Source organism: Labrus bergylta, chromosome 16 (assembly GCF_963930695.1).
Source record: "Labrus bergylta chromosome 16, fLabBer1.1, whole genome shotgun sequence".
Taxonomy (NCBI): domain Eukaryota; kingdom Metazoa; phylum Chordata; class Actinopteri; order Labriformes; family Labridae; genus Labrus; species Labrus bergylta.
In genome coordinates this window covers 5,445,665-5,466,368 of record NC_089210.1, presented here as the reverse complement: position 1 = coordinate 5,466,368, position 20,704 = coordinate 5,445,665, and the positions used below count along the sequence as shown (strand labels likewise).

General features: G+C 42.5%; 1 protein-coding gene across 1 annotated transcript in view; it reads right to left on the bottom strand.

Moving 5' to 3' along the window:
• Positions 1 to 459: 459 nt before the first annotated feature.
• ppfia3 (PTPRF interacting protein alpha 3) overlaps positions 460 to 20,704 on the bottom strand; it is a 32,955-nt gene continuing 12,710 nt past the window's right edge. Inside the window, exons 11-31 of the mRNA XM_020652704.2 lie at positions 20,153 to 20,236; positions 19,682 to 19,813; positions 18,245 to 18,307; positions 18,063 to 18,142; positions 17,439 to 17,607; positions 16,985 to 17,178; positions 16,547 to 16,784; positions 15,333 to 15,466; positions 15,088 to 15,242; positions 14,897 to 14,996; positions 14,733 to 14,814; positions 14,410 to 14,610; positions 12,475 to 12,540; positions 11,965 to 11,991; positions 11,628 to 11,803; positions 9,924 to 10,021; positions 7,150 to 7,325; positions 5,008 to 5,076; positions 4,728 to 4,890; positions 3,085 to 3,146; positions 460 to 2,775 (exon numbers count right to left, since the gene is read on the bottom strand). Of these exons, the coding sequence (XP_020508360.1) occupies positions 3,094 to 3,146; positions 4,728 to 4,890; positions 5,008 to 5,076; positions 7,150 to 7,325; positions 9,924 to 10,021; positions 11,628 to 11,803; positions 11,965 to 11,991; positions 12,475 to 12,540; positions 14,410 to 14,610; positions 14,733 to 14,814; positions 14,897 to 14,996; positions 15,088 to 15,242; positions 15,333 to 15,466; positions 16,547 to 16,784; positions 16,985 to 17,178; positions 17,439 to 17,607; positions 18,063 to 18,142; positions 18,245 to 18,307; positions 19,682 to 19,813; positions 20,153 to 20,236 (2,460 nt within the window). The 3' untranslated portion in view covers positions 460 to 2,775; positions 3,085 to 3,093. The remainder of the gene's footprint in view (positions 2,776 to 3,084; positions 3,147 to 4,727; positions 4,891 to 5,007; positions 5,077 to 7,149; positions 7,326 to 9,923; positions 10,022 to 11,627; positions 11,804 to 11,964; positions 11,992 to 12,474; positions 12,541 to 14,409; positions 14,611 to 14,732; positions 14,815 to 14,896; positions 14,997 to 15,087; positions 15,243 to 15,332; positions 15,467 to 16,546; positions 16,785 to 16,984; positions 17,179 to 17,438; positions 17,608 to 18,062; positions 18,143 to 18,244; positions 18,308 to 19,681; positions 19,814 to 20,152; positions 20,237 to 20,704) is intronic.

Genomic DNA, 20,704 nt, shown 5'->3' with positions numbered 1-20,704 from the left:
ATTTAAGAAATACTCAACAAGTCAAAGTCCTGCTCATGTCGTTGGCAAAATTGAACATGCAAGGTAGCTTAGTGGCTAGCTACACCTGGTAAATGATGCACTAAGTTGATTGTGATATACAGTATGCTGTAACTCAAAAGTATAAAAAAAACAAGGGTGCTGGTAGCCTAGTGGTTAGCGCTCCAACCCTGTGTACGGAGACCATAGTCCCCCAAAAGGGCGGAGCGGGTACAAATCCGACCTGTGGCTTTCCTCCTGAATGTCATTACCTCTCTCTCTCCGACTCTAAAAGGCTCTAAAAGCCCCAAAATAAACCTAAAAAAAGGTAAAAAAAAAGAAGAAGCTTGAATTCAAATATTTGACATATTGGATATTATCTTAAAATTGTTACTACAAATTTTCTGAACTCTAAGCCTGCAGGAAAATAAAAATAAAATCGGAAATAGGAAATAGAGAAAGTTTGCGATGATCAGCAAATCCACCTGGGTTGCTTTATTTTTTTTTTCTTTTACATCACCATTTTAATCATCATCAATATTGTTTATTTTTCCAGATGATATTTTCAATTTGTATAACTATCACTTTAATCATGGAAATCTGATAAATCATTGCACAATTTGTTCTCAAAATGTACACATACAGTAGCATATTTGAATGACCATTTTCAATGTCTCATATTTTTACTTTTGAAAACGAGTTCAAAAGAAGTCAAGAATGAACAGAACATGTACATACGCTTATCCAATACATACCTAAAGAAAAATAAATAGATATCGTAAAAAAATCAAAAATACAACTGAAAAAAATACACACATTTTACAAATTGATCCCCAGGCTCCCGACCCCCTGTAGGTTTATCATACAGATATATATTTTTTTAAAGACACCTTATATCATCTTCACCACCAAAAAAATGTTTTTTAGGTCATTGTTGTTTGTTTGACATGCAACGTAAGCACAGAGGCTAAAGGTTTTGTTTCCTGGGCTTCCTCGGGCTCGCCCTCTTTTCCTGCCTCGCTCTGATCCCCCCCTTCCCATCCTAACCCCCCCCCCCCTCCAGAGAGCTCTTGGTTTCTGTTATGGCTTGTGTGTGCAGTATAATGACCGGCATCTGTCCATCCTCTTTAGTTGTTTTTTTTTTTTCTTTTCTCTCTCCCTGTGAGTCGCTGTTTTGTCTCCCTGTCACCTCCCCCATCATAAGGATTACCCCCAGACCCTGAGCTGATGATTACAAGTCATAAACCCAACGACAGCATCCTGCAGGGCGAGTGAACAGTCGGACCAACATGTCCAGCATTCCTTGAGATATACACCGCTCCCGGTACCACTTTCTGATGGAATTCACTTTAAAACTAGTTTTCAATTCGTAATTTTATGGAATTTTCAAATTAAATTTTGTGCTGCAAGATTGTGAAAAAATCTAATTCTCTGTGTGTGTGTTTAGCTAGCTCTGCAGCTCATTAGGAAGAAAAAATGAATTGAAGTCCAATAATTTATAATCCATGTAATACAGTTGCTGGTTTACCAAACAGCTGATGGCTCAACAACTGTTATTTGAAAGTGAAGTATCCTGTAGATCTTCAGGGCAACTAGCTAAGCTAAAGAGCATTGTCGATGCAGGGAAGACAACAGACATATGGGATGTCCAAACTCATTTGAAAAATAATTGATTGAAGACACCCCTGTAAGTTTTTTTGAAATGGTCTTCCAACAAAATAGAAGACATCACCCAACTTGTTTCCCCCCACACACTTTAATCTCCTAAATCCAAAAGTGAGGACCTACAAACTCCGTTTCAAGTGCGTCTTTTCAGAAAGTGGTACGGGCACTAACTGTATGGAGTTCCTGCCTTCGACATCATAAAATGTACTAAACACAATGCCCCTGTGGCCTCGCTCCACCCTGTCCCCTCCACCTCGCTGCCTTTGATCTCTATAATGGCGTCCCTTCAAAAGAGATTACTCTGCCTATCGGCTTTCAAGGTGCCAATAGACAAAGCACGAGGAGGGTCCCCCTCTGATGTGGCCGGAGCTAAATGTTGGTCTGAATCCGGACGTGTTCGACCAATTGGGGGGCACTCAGACGCCCCAGACAGGCCCATAGAAGAAGAATAGAGCCACAATGGCCGACACTGGACACCAGCCGACTCGTGAGTAGAAAGGATGTCGCCTGTGTTGTTTAGGGTTAAAACCGGTTTACCTCCATGCAGCCATTACTCCCACTTTACCAGCCATTCCTCTTGTTTTTTTGTTTTTTTTTAACACCCTAACATTTACGCTGAGGTTAACTTCTCTCTCATTACAAACACCTGTTGTCAGGCAGAAGTCTTAAGGCGACACGTTGAGTTGTTTTACGGGAGAGTAAATGGCAGCGAGTGGTTTCCTCTGAAGGTAGGAAAATGAGCCCTGATATTACTAACTGTGCTGACTGTGTGCAGACAGGAATGAAGAGGGAGGAAACTGGCGCGACTGGCTTAAACCTAACCAACATCGGCGGCGTCCTCCATTAACCCCACGAAACAGTCACACCAAAGAGAGAGAGAGAGAGAGAGAGAGAGAGAGAGAGAGAACAGCTGATCCTTTTCAACCTCCCTAGTCTTTCCTCAGAAAATACATTCATACATTCTTCATGTCCTTTCCCCATCTTATTTCTTATCTTCTGTTATTGCAGGATGGTCAGGCCGATAGGTTTATCTTGTAGTTTAATGGTTATATTCATTGCTTCTTTCTCCGTGGACGAGCGAGAGGGTCCTCCAGTCCCAATCCGGTCAGCGCCCTGAGGAGAGAAACAGCGTTATTCCTCGCATCGCTGCGTCCGCGGCCTTGATTCAACTCTTGCCCAAATCTCTCTCTCTCCCCCCCCCCCCCCCCCCCCCCCCACCCCGCCAACCAACCAAAAAGCCCACCACTTAATGACCTCAGTGGGAACGATTTAAATCCCCAGGCTCAAATCCACGACATAAAAAAACAAAGAGCTGCAAAGCCATGTGTCAATGTGGGGCCCCGTGTGAGGAGAGACTCTGAGTTTCTTCCGTCACTGATGGATTAAAACATTTCCAGACAGTTTTATTAAAGTCGTTCTCACCTCAGCCCTTCAACAGGAGTACGTCCTCACTGAGGCAGATTCACCCCGGGCTCCAGAGTTGGCTGTCAGAGAGCGGGGGCGACACACACAGAAAGCGTCATTATCGGAACTGTAACGTCTGAAACAGCGCTGACCTTCCACAGGCATTCGTATTAAGACGGGGGGTGAAGGATAATAGTCTCCCTCCGTGCTTTGAAGCGTCTGTTCCTTGTTATTGCCGGCTTTTTTTTGTTGAAAGGAAACAGAAAATTCCACCGCAGAGTAATGGCACAGTAGCATGAAAACAACCAACCGCTCCAAGGTAAAGACTTTTGGTCTCGGAGCTTACATAACTTCAAGTGTAAGTACAAATAGCAATAGCACTTTATTTATGGAGCTTAACTAATTATAGATAGGCTCAGTTTGAAAACAAGTTCAATATGTTACGTTTTGATGATTTTATTAAACGTGCCTCTCTTAAACTCATCCATACAGTAAACGTTTGAATCATCAGGCTCCTCAGGTGCTCGGTGACCTCGTGGTTCCACTTAGTCAGACTCTGTAACCCGTGGAGCATCTAATGGAGACTGTAAGGATCTATTTTGTAAATCTTACTTGGAAAAACAACCTTTTCGTGGAATACTTTACCTTCAGAGCTCAAACTGGAACCAGACCGGAGTCATTTTAAACTCAAACTGAAACAGCGCTCTAAGAGGACTCAGTCTTGTAGTCATGTGTGATCTTCTACTTCCAGTTTTATTTTGTCTGGTGGGTTGAAGATCAAATGGCCTTGGATTCACTCGTGTATGTTCACTAGAAGAGGAACAAACTTCCACAGGACTCTGAAGTAAAACTGATGAAACAAGTTATTTGAATCCACACTTTTGTTAAATCTTCTTACAGGAGGGTTCAAAGTGAAGTTCTCCTAATCAGTAAACTCAGTAAGGAAACCATGTGGCTCGCTCCTTAATTCATCCTCAACTGCCTGAATCTCTTCTAACCCTCTCACGGCACCGAAGAGCTTTCTCCCTTAAAGTGACAGTAACCTACCTCACTGCTCTAATGGAAAGCTACCATAATGCTAAAGCTTCCCTGTATCAACTTGTTGACACATAAAGCTGCAAAGTTTATAAGTTGTATTAAATAAAATAAAACATTTGCAAACTCTTTAAAAAATTCTTTTTTTTGTTCATTTTTTCCAAGCAGAAATGTCAGGACATTTTCTGTGTGAAGCGTCTTAAATGTGGGATTTTGAGGTTTTCCTTTAGTTTATTACAGTAAATGAGGGGTTTGGGGGTTTTGGACTGTTGTTTAAACCACATAAGAAACTTTTAAAAAGTCCCTTTTGGGCTCTTGGTAATAGTTTTGGACAGTTGACAGACTAAACGATGAATCTTAAGATTGTAAACTACTCGGATGACGAATCACAGAAACCCAAACTTTAGCCATTTCCGATCAGTTCTACAGGATAGCTGCACCTGATCACAGCTCGCCCTTCTTCCACGCTACAACCGACCTTTAGACCTGATTCCTGTGGCGCCCTTCACGTGAGTAACAGCGTATTGAGTAACAGGTCATCCTTCACACATCCGTCTAATTCAGGACGCGCCTCCGAGGAGCCGAACATGAGAGCGAAAGTGTCAGAGATCACAGGTGGTACTCACCATCGCTCTGAACCTTTCTCAGGGTAACGGAGGGCGTGGCGATGGCTGAGGCACGGAAGTTAGCAGGCAGGGTCTCGGCGGAGTCGGAGGTCACGCCCCGGAGGTCCTTCTCCCTAAACATCTTCCTCCAGGAGGGCGAGCGTGTGAACGTCTTCGTTCCATCCTGACAGACAGACGGACGGACAAGAGAGTGTGTGAACAAAAACATGGCCGCTCACATAATCCATCTCTCAGTCAAACTTTTATTTTTAAACCTCTTCAAGCCGATTAGCATGCTGACCTCATCAGGTCGTCTCTCCGTTCCCATGGAGATGAGGGAGTTGTACTCTTGCTCCAGGAGCTGTCTGGCCTGCAGGAGAGAGGTGATGCAGAGCTTTGAGATTCATTTGGACTCTGCAGATGACACATTTTTTTCAGGACGGGTGTGCTGCGCTGGCATTCATTAGCTCATGTTTGAACTGCTTTAAACCAGATGAGGTATTTTAAGCCCTTTATTAAAGACAGCAAAGAGCGCACAGGAAATTAGACACACAGAGATGCAAAAGGCCACACGGGATTGTTCATGGTTGAAGTCTAAACTTCCAAACCAACAGGGCACCCTGGTGTGCTACTTTCATTATTTAGATTCCTATATCATACTCGGTCTTATGTGCGGCTCAGAGGATCAAAAGATATTTAAATTATGTTCTGGTTTAAGAACAGAGAAATGGTTTAAACCACATATTGTCGTGATCATTAGGGCTCTTGCATGACAAGGCTAGTCTGTCTTATTATAGGAAAGGCTCCATCATAAATATAGGAAAATGAAATGCTAATATAGATGCTTTTAGAACTAAATTGTGAGGAAAACAGTCGAATAACATGTGTTTAACCTCTAAGTTCCAGGTTCCTGTCTATGGAGTCAGGTGACTTTGAAACCAGCGATGCAACACTCGGTTCTGGTTAAAGTTAGGACGCTTTGCAAAAACGTTGAATAAAGACAGACTGATGATTTACAAACACTGAATCCCCATTTCCTATTAAGAATAGCCCAAAGCAAGCATATCAAATGTTGATTGTTTTTGGATAATTAAATGACCATGTGGAAGTTGATGCAGGCAACATGTTTCATCTATAAAAAAAAAAAAGTCAAACCGAAACGACCAGTATTCTGTGGAATGTTTAACCATTCTTACTTGATGTCAGATTTCAGCTTTTGAGCCTTTGTTGTGTTTTTTTTATTTCATGGCACGCCAAATACTTTCAATGGCTAACAAGCTGGCACAGCAGGCAGACCGGTTAATCAACTCTTTTACGACGGTGTCATGCTGTTTTTACACGTGAAGAACAGAGTTTGGTATTGTCTTGATGAAATAAGCACGGCTCTCCCTGCTAAAAGTTGAAGATGAAATCCACAGATCATTTGCAGTTTTAAGTTGAGAAAGTGTTGTTATGAAGACCACACTGAATGAGACCAAGACCCGAGACCAGGACAAGACCAAGACATTTAGGGATCGAGACCGAGCCAAGACCAAGACCAAGGCAGGGCGAGAACGAGACAAGACCAAGATCATAAATATCACAGAAAAATAATCAACTTGTGTGCAGTGGGCGTGTCACTTACAAATACTGTAACACCAAGAAGGTTGCGGCCTTAACCATGGGAATAAGAATCAAACTACAAATGAATTGAAGTTATTTGTTTTTTTTTAGAAAGAGACACTTTCCTTCCTTTCCTAGTAATAACTGAAATGAATAGCTTTGCAGTGATGTTCTTGAGCGGTCTTGATTTATAACCTAGTAACCAAGACAAGACCGAGTAAAAATGCTTTCGATTCGAAGACCTTCAAAAAGTCTTGAGACCAAGACCAATTTGGAGTCCTACCACACCACGTTGAGAAACATAATTAATAAAATCCCAGCGCAGTCTTTTCCAGTCTTTCCTAACACTGTCCCAACTTTTTTTTGAATCGGGTTGCTGGCATCAAATTTGAAATAGGCCTCTTATTTTTAAAATTCAACTTTTAAATTGTTGTCTTTGTGCTTTTTTGTATTATGGGGTTTCAGCGTTTTGATAATCATCAAAGTCCAAACTATTTTGGATATGGGATTGCGTGAAAGGCACTTTAAAATGATCGTCTGAGCCCGTCAGCAGCATTAAAAGTGAAAAGTGCTTCTAGCTGAAGATGGATTACAATGCAGTCACAACATCCTGTTTCACAGCTGCAGGATGAACTGAAGCATTCCAAAACTTTTTATACGGTCTTTAAAATATAAGACTTAAAGATTTTATTGGGGGAAAAAACAGACTGATTAAAGAAGAGAAGCTGATTAAAATAATCTATTTGAAGGGGATCTTACATATGAAGATATTTACTCTAATGTCCCTTTATAAAGAGGTATAGACTAGATGCATCCTCCTCAGTGACCACCTGTCCTGTACCTGTATGCTCTGATTGGGGATCTGCAGCAGCAGGGCCAGGTCAGTGAAGTCGAAGGTGTCGTCCAGAGCTAACAGAGCCCCGTGGACGCCGCTCTCACGCAGGTTGTCGGCGTACTCCTTCAGGCCGAGAGTCTGCACCCAGCACATCACACGCTCGTTGGACCAGACCATCACATCTGGGAGAAAGAAGGAAGAGGGTGAGGAGGAAGGAGGAAGGAGGAAGGAGGAGGAGGTGGGGGGAAGAGCAGGCATCCATCTGCAAACAGCAAGCTGTCTGTGCTCTGTTTTTATAAGCCAGATCAGGTTTCTTAATATTCTGCTCGCTTCCTGAAGCTCAAGCTGGATGAAAGATGCGGTGCTGCTCTGGCTTATTAATCTTCTTCCAAAGGGCCATTATTGCCAATGACGTATCAACGAGTGATCAAGAGAAATGGTGAAAAGGTCTCCTCTTAGCTAATGGGTTCACTAATATGGACTGCGATGGTCAAGCCATTCATCAGACAAACAAAAAAAAACCCACACACTTCCGAACTCCGGGAATTCTTCTGGGAGGAAATCAGCCAAGATGAATTGACTGTAAATGCACAACATGTGTATTCTTAAGCAGAGCAGTGGGAGAGCAGCAGATTTGGGTTTGTTTAATGACCGAGAGTGTTGACATTTATGTAATCATTATCCAGCCAAATTGCTCTAGAAAGCTGTGGTTTATAATCTCTTGGGGGGGGGGGGGGGGACATTAACTAAGAGGTGGTCCAAACATATCCCAGCCGGCACTGCGTTAGACAGCGGAATCAAAGAAAATGTGTGTTTTGTTTACCGTTATCAAGTTGTTGTGGTTTTTTTCTCATTCTAAGCAGGAGTTTTCTTTGGTCTAAATGCCAAATCTGAGGTAAGGAATCAAATGATTTCAATGGTTTACTGAGTTTGTGAAGCTTTTTTCCTTTCCACATTTAAATTTAAACTTTTAAAGAACATGTAGCCACAGCTTCCACTTTTGATGTAGAATGAAATAACAATAATCACTTTATGTTGAGAAGCATGAAGGGATTTGGATGATGCTTGTGAAGATGTTTTTTTTTCTACAATTTCACAATTAATTTAGAAGACGCTTTTATCGAAAGTGACGTACAGTTCATCAGAGAGTAAGAACAACACAAGCAACGATCTAGAGAGGAGGAAACACTTCAGTATATGCAAACAAACAGGGATGAGTCCGATCAGACACACAGATGATGAAAGGCAATGCACAGAGGCAAAGCACAACATCGACAGCTGTTCTTGAGTTTTAATCAGCATCATAACCATCCTAAATTCGCCATTATTAAACAAAACCATTGTCATCATCATCATTATCGTCATCATTAATATCATTAAAGTTGCAGGTATTCTTTAGCTTTTTCTTAAAGGTGCAAAGGGACTCTGCGGATTGAATGGAGTTTGGAAGTTCCCCCGAATTAATTAGGTTGAAGTCAATCATTTGACGGTCAGTTTACTACTTTATGCAGATGATATACTCGTATTCGTTGGAAATTTATTTAAACGTTTGTACACCTTGGTCTATTTTTATTTTTACACTATGGGGTCTAAATGAGAGCTCCAAAAAAGATACATTCTGTAATGTTGTCAGACAATCAGATTAAAACTCTGAGGGCCTGATTCACAAAAGGATTGCGTGGCTTTTGCGCCTGCTAAACTGTGCAAATGAGTAAAAACGACACAGTCTAATTCATCTTTCAAAATATCCCATGTACTGTATGCTACTACTGAAGAGCCCCAGTCGTGGAGACTAGCAGTAAACAAGGATCAAACAAAAGTAACCTGAAGAGCAGTGATTCTTAATCTTGAAACAGGTCTTTCATGGACTGACCAGCATAAATACAAGGCTTTTATTTCGATAAGAAAATGTCTTTAAAGCAGAGCATTAGCATTCAGCAGATAGCTCGAAGGGATCATTCCTGAACAAAACATCACTCACGTGTCAAGATCTGGGATGATGCACTAGATACTAGAAGTCATGCGTGCTTTTCTTTTTTAGAATACAACATCATTTCGAGGTAATCCACCATTTCCGGGAGATCAGGCGCTAACACCAGAATATTACCAGTGGAGATTTGGGATGGGAACCCCCCCCTCAAAACGTCATAAATAAATGTGTGATGACTCCATTTGAGATTGGATTTTCTGAACAGCTGCCCTCAAGGAAGACATCCCTGGATTAGTGAGGTGTTACATATTTTCTTTTTCTATCATTGATTGTATTTTTATTTTGCAACACAGATTACAATGTAATATCCATGATGTTAGGCATGGGATTTTTCTGATGAAGGACCTCACATGTTGGTTAGATTTTGTCCCAGGGTCCCCCTTCTGATTGCATTTTCCCATTTTCAGAGTGACCAATGGCCAAAATGTCCATGCATTCAGTCACTGTGCTACTTATTATTATGAAATGAATTGTCTTGGATCCCTTGGAAACCCCCCTGATCCTCCTCAACCTGACATTCAGAACCCCTGATTTAAGGGATTCACTATTTAGCAAGATGTCTTTGATGGTTTGGGAGTTTTCCTGGATGGATAAAATACCCAAACCATGTGCAAAAGTAGGTAAAATACTGGGTTGATAAAAGACCAGTAATGGTTATAATCAGGTTTTTTAAAGGTTTGGTAGGTATGCTTTGAACAAGACAATAGCACAGCATGAAAGGAGGAATTAGTTGAGTGGATGAGGTCAGCTTGATGGGGGCACGAGTAATGGGATAATGACTTCGGCTTACCTTTGTTCTGGTGGACGCTCTCCTCTCGCCTCCTCTCCAGCTCCTTTCGATCGTAGTTGAGACGCTTCAGGCACATGATGCCGTAATGCAAGCTGACCCTGGGAGAGGTCAAAGAGGCAGAGGGAGGTTGAAGCAGGTTAACTGAGGGGCGTGTTCCCACTCTCACCTTCACTCAGAAAGTATTAACACAACCTGACTCCTTTTGACCCCTTAAGCAAAGTTAAGCCTAAAGACACACACCTGAGCAGCCAGTGTCACATCAGCGGCAGCACTCCCTAAATATCTTTTAACACCCTTCCCATTAGTGGCAGAAACAGAGCCTCAACAGAGGAGAATGAAAGTGAGTTCTTCGTTCAATCAAAGCAAGAGTTTTTCTTGATTTTAAATGGGAAACTGATGAAAGGAAAGGTTTTGGCGTTTAACTGAGTTTGATGGGTTGTTTTAGTTTTTTGTGGGTTTAAAAATCAAAAATTGGTATAAGAAAATGATTTACATTTTCTTATGTTGAAACGCTTAATATATCGTGTTAAGAGTTAGAAACGGGGGGCGCCGGTAGCCTAGTGATTAGTGCGCAAGGCCCATGTACGGGGGCCTCCAAGCGGGCAGCCCCGGTTCGGATCTGACCTCCACCACTTTCTCACACCCCAATTTCTGACTCTGCCCACTGTCCTATATCTCTAAATAAACGCAAAAAAACTTGGAAATTCAGCCGCCGCTCTCACTTCTGATAGTGGATTGCATAATAATAACCCCTAAACCATGGGATGATCCTGACTAAAAGGATGTAACTCTTCATATTGATCTAGTTTAACTGAGGCTGAAGTAATTGATTTGACATTATGCAGATGATACACTCTTATTCATGGGACATGAGTAAGATCTGCAGAAGATGCTTTAAGGGTACTTCCAGTGTTTATAAACCCTTTGTGTGATGTTTCAGCCTTAATGACTAACAGGTGCAACAAAGAAAAAGGACCATACCCCTTCAAAGAATTTCAACATCCTGAAGTGATTGTTATCGTTGCGTTGTCAGACAGTGACTTCAGTGAGTCATTTAGCAGGAACAACAAGATGTTGAAGGGTGTTGGAAGTGGAAACTAGATTCAAATCTTGTTTGAACAGAAGTTCCAAAAAGTGCAGTTACTTTAAATCTTGGTTCAACCGATATTTCTTATACTGACCAAATTTAAATGACGCTTGTGCTGCAATGAGCACATGGCTATGAAGGAGAGTATTAGTACTTAGAGGGAGATCCAGAAGAACATGTGAGTTATGGTTGATGCAATCTTGGAACCCATTGACAAACTTCTTCTATCATCGTCTGAGAAAGACCATGTGTGGCTGTGGGAGAGGATGTGAATTTCTCAGTTATTATGGTGAAGCCGGCGGTTTGTTTAAACAACTTCCAGGCGAGTGTTCATTTTCATGTGGCGTTTAAGTCTGAAACAAATGTGCAGTCCTTTCTTTGTCCGAAAAGAAATGATGCTAACGATGGAAACTTGCATGTCATTAGCGCAGGCAACATTTCGCCTGTTTTCTGTTGTCCACACGGAGTTTTCTGATACGTAATTGGACTACAAATGTACTTCAAACAGAAACCAGAACAATTCCCAGGCTGAAAATCCAGACTCCTCTGTGCAGATTCCACCTTTCTATGTAGAATCTGTAAATAGAGCTTATAGTTGCAGAAGTGTCGAGCTCTACCTGTGGAAGCTGTCCACCATCTTTAGCTGTCCTCTCAGCTCCTTCTTCGTCAAGTGGTCCAGCATGCGAGCATCCACCAGGGACTCCATGAAATAGCTGCGATACTGCGGCAGGCCGAGGCTGGGCAGCCAGTCGTTTCCCACCCACTCATGATTCATATCGCCGTAGGCCAGTATCTGGAGGGGGACAACCGCGAACGATCAACACTGGCTCACGCTCGGCTTAATATATGATGGCGCACATGAGTCACTGCGGGCTAGCCTCACTGGAGATCAAAATCGCTGACATTCATGATGTGTTAATTCTGACTTTTTGAGAAGGTGCAGTTGATCCTTACCTGATCCCAGCTGAACTCCTTCAGCTCCTGCAGCGCAAACATGAGAGAGAGGAGGCAGACAGAGAGAAACGGAGACAGGTAGAGAGAGAGATGTGGAGGTGGAGAGGGAGAAAGTGGAGCATGGGGTTGAGAGCAGGGTGGACGGATGGAGAGATGATGGAGGAGAAGCAGAGGAGGAGGGAGCAGCAGCAGCAGCAGGAAAAGAGGACAATAGGGAGGAATAGTGTGTTAGTGAACGGGTATTTAGTTGGAAGCAGTTCACACAGAAACAGCTACCAGAGGGGGAGAAGAAGATGCACAACACTAAGGCCTGGGCCCACAAAGAAAGAAAAACAGAGACATAAAGAGAAAGAAATAAAAAAAAAAGGAACAAAGAGAGGAAGGGGGAGACCTGTCAACATGATTAAGACTAGACAAGAATTTTAAAATAATTCAAAATTGAGTAAAATAATTATGAAGAACTTAAAAAAGGGTTTTTGTGACACAGACTGGACAGAAGGCGACACTGACCGGAGGCTTGGTGGCTGCGTTTAGGGACTCCATCTCTGCGTGGGTCATCCACACGTTACTGGTTGACTGAAGAAATTAAAGAGAAGGAAACCATTCAATCAAAAGGCACTGCACACAAGTAGGGATTAAAAAACAAAAAAGAGAAAAAGCAAAACAATTCAATGAATTCAATTGTCTGTTAAGAAAACAAGAAAATGTCATTTCTGAGTTAGAAGAAATATCAACTTTTTAAGATAATTAAAGGCAAATAAAGCATGAAACTAGTGAATTGCTTCAATGTACAAACTGGTTTGTTAAAAATAGGAATTGACTGCTTTGATTTCAGCTATTAGAACCTTAATTTCCCTTCTTTTGCAGCGCTTTCTCTTCCTCGCCTAAAGCACTGACTCAACACTGCTCTGCCAAAAAAAAAAAGCCACATCAGAAAATATTAACCAACCACAACAGCAGACTGCTTTCTCGTTGCCCTGGTGATTAGATGAACAAGAGGTGCAGCTGGTTTGTGTAAAGTGACAGAATGAGAGCGTTCAACGTGTTGAGGAGTATGTGTGACTGATCACTTCTTCCCATTATTGTGATTCCTGCAGAAAACATGAAGCCAAACCATGAGCAGACCCTGGTTTCTTTGGTTTAACTTAACTTCTTCTTCCTTGGAACCCGGGACATTGGCGCAACAATGTGTGTGCGTGCGGCAGTTTTACTACACTTTTCAACATCTGGTTTGTCTTTGTGGCTGTGTGGGAAGGCTACACTTTGGGAGAGTGTAGCTTTTTGTGTTTCATTTCTAGGTGACATCGGTCAAACTTTGCCATGACAAATTCAGATTCCTTTCGTTCTTCTTTGGAAAATATGAATTGCTTATGACATTTATCACATGCAGGATACATTTAATGTAATAAAGTATGTAATATGTTCCTTGGGTGACTTTTGAACTCAGTCAGAAATAAAAGGCACACTATAAATGGAGGCTACAGTCCTCGAGATAGTGGTCGCAGGTTCAGCCCTTTGAAGCATGTAAACTCCACTCTCTTCCCCACATTTCTTATTTCTCTTCAGTTTTTCCAAACGTAATCTTTAAAAAGATATACATGTTTCTGCCTTTCATTTTTCCCTCAGGAGCTCCTGCAGCTTTATACATTTGACAAACATTTATTTTACAAATTCATCTTAACAAAATCAGTTGTTTTTTTTCATTGTATTTCAGATAATTTTTCATGTAATTTTCTACGGAAGCCTAAAGAATCAAAAAAAAAAAAAGAAGGACATCCTGGGGATCCATTTTCTTAGTCTGATCAAGGATGCTTTTTGTTTCCTTTTTCATTTGTGAAAGTTGAAAGGAGATGGAAAAATGGATAATGAGGAAACGTTTTGATTTATTCATTATTATTTCTTTAAGTTTCTTTTATTTGTGAAATGGGCTAAGGAATAATGTGTTGTTGTAATTCTAACTTTGACCACAAGAGGCTTAAGTGCACCAGTGACCCATGAACTTGGAAACCTTTTCAAGAAATCTTAGAAATCTTTAATGATTCCAACTGACTTTAAATTTCACCATTCACTCCTAACAAAAGGTTGCTTCTACGAAACGTTGTGTTAGAAAGCTAGCCAACACTTCTGTCACATCTTTTTTTGTGGCTCTATATGTGTTTAAGATTTTGTTTTCATCATTTTCCCTGTGTTAAAAATTAGTAAATTAGAACTTTATCCTGGAAAGCTTCTATTTCATTAATCTAACTTTTAAAAAACTATCGTCATAAACCCTCAATTACACAGAATATCTTTTTTTCTTTCATATTAACGACAACACCCATTATACTTCAATCAAGGCTTCCTCACTTTATATCTTATATGAATGCTAGACTGTGATTTTTTTAATCACATCTCTGTGGTTATTGGATTTCTTTTTCCTTCATGGTAAATCAAAAGTTTCCTCACAGAGCGAGTGCTGGCCGGGGCGGAGGGGCTCGTGAGGGACACCATCTCCTGGATGGCCAGTCGCAGTTTGAGGCGATGGAGTGGGTTACTGATGCCGATCTCCCTCTGGATCTCTGTGTCCGACAGGTTTGCCATGATGGCTCCGCTCTTCACGTTAGCGCGGCAGGCTGCGACGTACCAGGCCGGCATTCCCACCCACAGCTGGAAGGAGGCAGGAAAGAGATATGATAAATGGGAATTATAAAGGGGGAGTAAAATGGAACCAAAAGTTGTTATTTAAATTGTGTTCCCAAGTCGTTTAGGTTGCTGTGATCGCAAAGTACCTCCAACCAGGACACAACAGTTGGGCCGTCCCAAGATGCAAAGGGAAGTCCTTGGCGACATGCTTCCTCAAGGAGCTCATGCCTAAAAAGGACGAAGAGGAGCTCAAGTCAGGGATCAAAATCCTGATAACCAAATCGAGAAAAAGGAGAAACAAGTCACATACTTCTTCTTGCTGCGGCGGTCTTTATCTGCTGGACCCAGAGTCCCAGTCTTGTTTATCCCCATTGGGTCACCAGAGGCCATGTCTTCAGAGGGTGTGGAGGCTGGGAGTGAGATCAAAGGAGAGTTACAGATCATTTATATTCCTAAATCAAGCATTGTGTGTGAGCCCTACTTTATCTTTTATCTCTTTACCAAGAGAGGCCGATCCATCCCGCCCGGGTTGGCCCATCCTTCCTTTCTCCTTCTTCCCAAACAGCCGACCGATGGAAGACTTGATGCTTTTCTTCTTGCTGGCCTTGTGGAGAGAATCTTGGCTGCTGTTGGAGCTGCTCCCATCTGCCGAGAGACTGGGAGGGGCGAAATAAATCACCGGTGGGGAAAAGAGCCGGAAAAAAGAAGATTACAATGTATCTGAATGTCTGCTCTATCCGCCCTACCTGCGAAACTCTCGGGGGTCGTCAAGCATCGCTCCGGGGTGGGTGAGGGCCATCCTGTCCAAGCGCAGAGCGCGAGGAGTGGGCGGAGGTGTAGAGTCGAGGAGAGCGAGGGACCGATCATCATCTTTGCTATTCTGAAAATTCAAATAGAAAAAAGGGGAATGAAGAAGAAGTAATATTTCTCTAAATGTGCAGTTGGATGGTTCATCCAGAAGGCTCAGGGGCTTTTGTTCCCTCCAAAGTAGCTCAGTCACTGAGACCTAATCTGCTTATTTTCTACCAGTGCAACAAAGATTCAAAACATTTAATTACACCAAGTTAAAATGTCTCTTGCGGATAAACTGAGACGTTATAAGTCAGAAAGAAAACATTAATGAAACCTCGTTATTTTTACTGATTCTCTTTATTCTCGTTGCTAATTTATCCGGCAATTAGCTGTCAAGTTTCAGATAATAATCTTAACGCATCACACGACCAGACAAAATGTCAACAACATGTGACGTGTGACGTGATGCAGATCTGTCCTCACATTCAAATCACATTTAAAAGTCAGTCCAACGTCTGAAAGGAGTGTCCCTGCCTTGAGCTAAACCACTGCTGGCTTCATATGAAAAGAATCTCATCTCATCTCATCTCATATGAAAAGAATAATAACACTTGCCATCACATTTCTGTGTTTTGTGCCACAGCGGCAGCCGTTGTTTTTTCTTCTGTTTTTAGTTTTTGGAGCTCTGTTACTGTAACAACACTGTTTTTTTTTTGGTCTTTGTATACGCTGAAAACTTGTTCCATAATTTGAACAATTCTTGCCATTCTATTCCGACCTCCCACATCAACATTACCGCTTTCACAATCGGCCGCTGACTGCGTGTTTTTCGTGTTTATTGCACCATCTTTTGAAATCCATCCGCCCATTTCAGAGGCACCTGGAACCAGTGTGTCTGGCACCAAGCATCACACCATCTACGAGGTATTTAATCAGTCCTGCCCAAATCTAACACGGTGCTGATGAATAACTTAACTCCTCCTGACCCCGTCTGCATGATTTACTTATGCTTTATTTACATGACTCACTGTCTGGAGGAGCTGTTTGCATAAACAGGGAGGTGGATACGGAGGAGGCGAGATAAAAAAAAATAAAAAATAAAAAACACAGATCAGTTCAACACAGATGGGAATAAAAAGTTTGCTTCCTTTTTTCGCTCCGGCGGTACCTGTCTGTCGTTCTCCCGGGCCGGGGAGTGAGGCAGGCGAGGGGTGGAGTGTCCGGAGCTCGGGGGTGAGGGGGAGGCCAGGGTGGAGGAAGTGATGGACGAGGGGATGAACCCCCGGCCTGTGCTGTCTCTCCCCAGGGTGGACGGAGGGAGGGGCGGACTGTCCAAAGCCACGCTGACCCGGCTCTCGATCTCTTCCGCTCTCAACTCCGTGTTCTCCTTCTCCTCCTGGATCAGTCTGGTTTTTTAAAATATTCAAGTTAAAACTGATGTGCCATACTTTCACACTTTTACTGAATTACACATCATTGTAAAATCAAGCATTACTTTCGGTAGGAATGCCTGGTGTTTAAAAGAAACAAGGAATTGAAAAAACAAATCCAGAGAGGCGTGTTGAACCTTCTCCCTCCCTCTTATAACTGCACAGGGCCTCCTTACTTGATCTCCTTATTAATGGCCTCCAGCTGTTCCTGCAGCATGATGGCCAGTGTCTGCACGTCCGTCTGCCCGCTGGGAGAGTGCAGCCCAGAGCCGTGTCGATGCTCTCCGTCGTCCTCGTCGTCGGAGCAGCCCACATCGAGGCCTGGCTCGAACCCGGTCCCAAGCAGAGCCCCGCTGTCCCAGTCTGGGTACTGCGCACCGAGAGACAGAACGAGTTGTTATCCATTCGTTGAATCATTCAATTCTAAAAATACACGTTTTCAGCTATGCTACATGTAGCAGCAAAACTAGTTACCTTCCCATAAGTATGTGTGTTTAGAACTAAGCAAATGTTGGTCTTCTTATAAACCAAACTGACTTTATTTATTGTAAAGTAATTAAAGTTAAATTGCAGTTTGTTGATCATAGTCTGTGAGTTTCACTTTCAAGTGGTAGGGATGTCTGTCCTCACCTTGGTAGCGTCCTCTCGGGCCGAGCTCCAACGGGCCCGGTGACTCCGCCTGACCACGCCCCCCGTGGAGGCATTACCGAAGGCGTCCAGGTGAGTAGTGGAGCCTGACGGCAGGGACCCGCCCCCGTGGGAATACCTCAACTCCAGAGCGCTACCTGGCAGAGAGCGACTGGAGAGATGGAGGTGGGAGATAAGATGGCACACAAGATAAAGTACCGCTGCAATTATCCCGAGGGATGAATCAGGCTGTGACGGAAACTACAATGAGACGTTTTAACCACGGAAAAACTCACTCAACAACACAAAAGGCAGTATGTACAAGAGCACATAAGGTCATGACACAAACATTCAATCCAAAGAGAAAATATCTGAGTTCAAACTATAAGAAGCACGTGAAACATGAAGAGAAGAAGGGCTTCAAATGCATATGGAATCCAAAACTTCTTTAAATTCATGTTCCCTGAGGGCTTTAAAGGAGAGTGAGAATGACAGTAGTGCATGTTCATCAAGTCCACTAGTGTTATAATTGATGGTGTCTGACAAGATAAGACACAAAACATCACATTTTTACAGTCAGGCGAGGCCACGCTGATTTTTTTTTTTGATGTCTTAAAGGCAGCCAACCTGGAATAGGAGCCCCCGGGCCTCGCTCTCAGCTGATCTAACTCCAGCTGAAGCCTTTCCAGCTCTGCTATCAGTTGGTCCTAGGGTTAAAAAAAACCAAACAGACAAAGTCGGTGAAAAAGTGATGATTGTATGTCAAATATTTTTAAACTTAACAGTGAAGCCAAGACAGGGGCAGCCACCTTGTTTGCTAAGAGATCATCCTGGAGTTTCTTCATGTTGGACAGTTCTTCAGACAGGGCGTTCTGGAGACGGGAGAATACAAAACTTAATTGTTGTGTTATGACGAGCACAGTATATTTTGACTGAGATTTGTTAGGACAGATAGAAGAACTGGAGTCAAGCTGCAGATCTCATCTTTACACATTTTTGTCACCATATTTTACTCTACAACATTAAACTAGTGAGAGGTAACTTCATCAATCTCTGCTCTTTTGTGGCTTCAACTCATCCGACATCATGAGAGATGATTGTGATCATTTTTTCTGATAAAAGGCCTCAGCGCTGGCAAATAAAACATCTCCAGTTCTAGTTAAAAAAAAAAAAAAAGAAGAAAAGCGAATCATTTTTTGTAAACATTTAATATTAACCTGAAACGATGTCATATGTTTTGGCTCGTATGGTTCGGCATCTTTTTCAAAGGGAATCCAATTGACTGTATTATATATCTATGTGGACGAACTCAGCGATGTCACCCACTGGTTTCTGAAGTGGAGTTTTGAAGTTGAACGATGGTGGTTGGCATATTGGAAATGCTACCCCCACCTAACTTTGGCTAAATCTAGAAACACCTGTTTTTTACTATCTACATTTTAAACACATAAAACACTCTCCTTCTAACCATCCCTAAAGCCCGTACCGAAGTAGGAAAAAGGGAGTTCAAGTGTGCTGCTCCCTCTTCTTGGAATCGGTTGCAAGATACTTTAAATCTTCGGGAGCTGGTTTCCTTGAATGTTTTTAAAGGTCGTCTTAATGATCTGGAGGCAGATATATCTGACTGTAGATGTTTTAACTAACTCGTATCGCTTTGTTGCTGATGACTTCTGACAGATTCTGATGAACTGGTTCTTTTTGTGATTCCTGTGTTTATGTTCATTGCTGTTAAGTGTTTTATGTCTGAAACTCTGTAATTGTGCTGCTGCCTGTCTTGGCCAGGACGCTCTTGTAAAAGAGATTTTTAATCTCAATGAGACTTTTTCCTGGTTAATTAAAAATTAAAACTAAAAACTCTTCAAATGTTGGATGGAAAAACACTGATTGCTAGCTTTTAGCGAGCCAAATTTAAGTTTCTGCTGTAACTTCATGGTTATTATTTGCTGTTGTCACATAATAATGTACCATAAAAACAATGTAACATTAATATTCTCATGTTTGATGAGAAGGTAGGATTTCATTGGCTAATATAAGATAGGATGAAGTGTAAGGTGTCTGATGTTATTAAGAAGGCTGGTTTGTAATTCTGGTCATTGGACATTTATTTTGGGTACAGCTGATACATAAAGGGGATTGGATTTGTGGAGTTGTGATTGAGGGAATGGGACGATTTCTGACACTTTTTTTTAAGGTTTAGATGAAACCAAAGAGATGTTTTGAGTTTTGCTTCAGTCCGAGTTGGTCACCTTTTCCTCCAGGGCGGCCATTCTCTCCTTCAGATGGAGCTGCAGCCTCTCATTGGACTCTGACAGAAGCTTGTCCACCGTGTCAGAGAGGCGCTTGTTGTGTTCATCGTTCATCCTCTCCCTCTGCCTCGCCTGAGGGGGGAAGAGAGAGAGAGAGAGAGAGAGAGAGAGAGAGAGAAAGAGAGAGAGAGAGAGAGAGAGAGAGAGAGAGAGAGACAGGGTGAGAGCCAAAGAGGAGAAACTTAAAAAAAAGGGAGGGCTGCAAGGAGCGTTTATAACAAGCATTCTGCCTGACTGAGAGCGAGAGACAAAGATTTTTATCTGAGTGTGCCCGGTCAAATAGAGGGTTTAGAAAATTAGCGCGCCTTTGTGCGGCGTAAAGCCTGACAAAAGCAGTGGCGTGAAAGAAGGGGGAGGATGAAAAAAAAAAAAAAGAGCGAGAGAAAGATGGAAAAAGCAAGCATGACTCACCCTCTGTAGCTCCTGGTTCTTCTCCTCCAGTTGCGCCTCCATCTGTCGCAGTCGCTCCTCAAAGTTACCATGACGCTCCTCAGCCTGAGTGATTGGAGAGGAAGGAAGCGGGGTGAGAGCGTGCACCGTGTTGCGACAACAAAAAACAATCGACACAAAGGGAAACAGCTTGTTGACCGAGTCTCGGTCTAATTAGTTACCTGCCTGTACAGATCAGAGCGTAACATGAAAGATTGTTTGTCTGTGTCTCATCAGGCATTCATCTTATCCGCGCGGGGAGGACATGTTGCCCGAACATGTAGGATGTAAGTGTAGCCGGTGAAGCGGTTTGGCTACTGCGAGAGGGGGGAAAAAGCCTAAATGTGCGTCTTCTTGGCATGACTGAAAACTGTGTTTACAGGAATGCTAGAAGTGAAACCTACGAGCAATTAAAGCAGTCAGTCATGAAGAATCTGTGCGGCGTACAGTTCTTGACGTGTTGAGCGCCCAAGGATCAAACAGCTGCGCTTGACGCCGTGCCCTGGCCCCGACTTTCATCTCCGATTGTTTGCT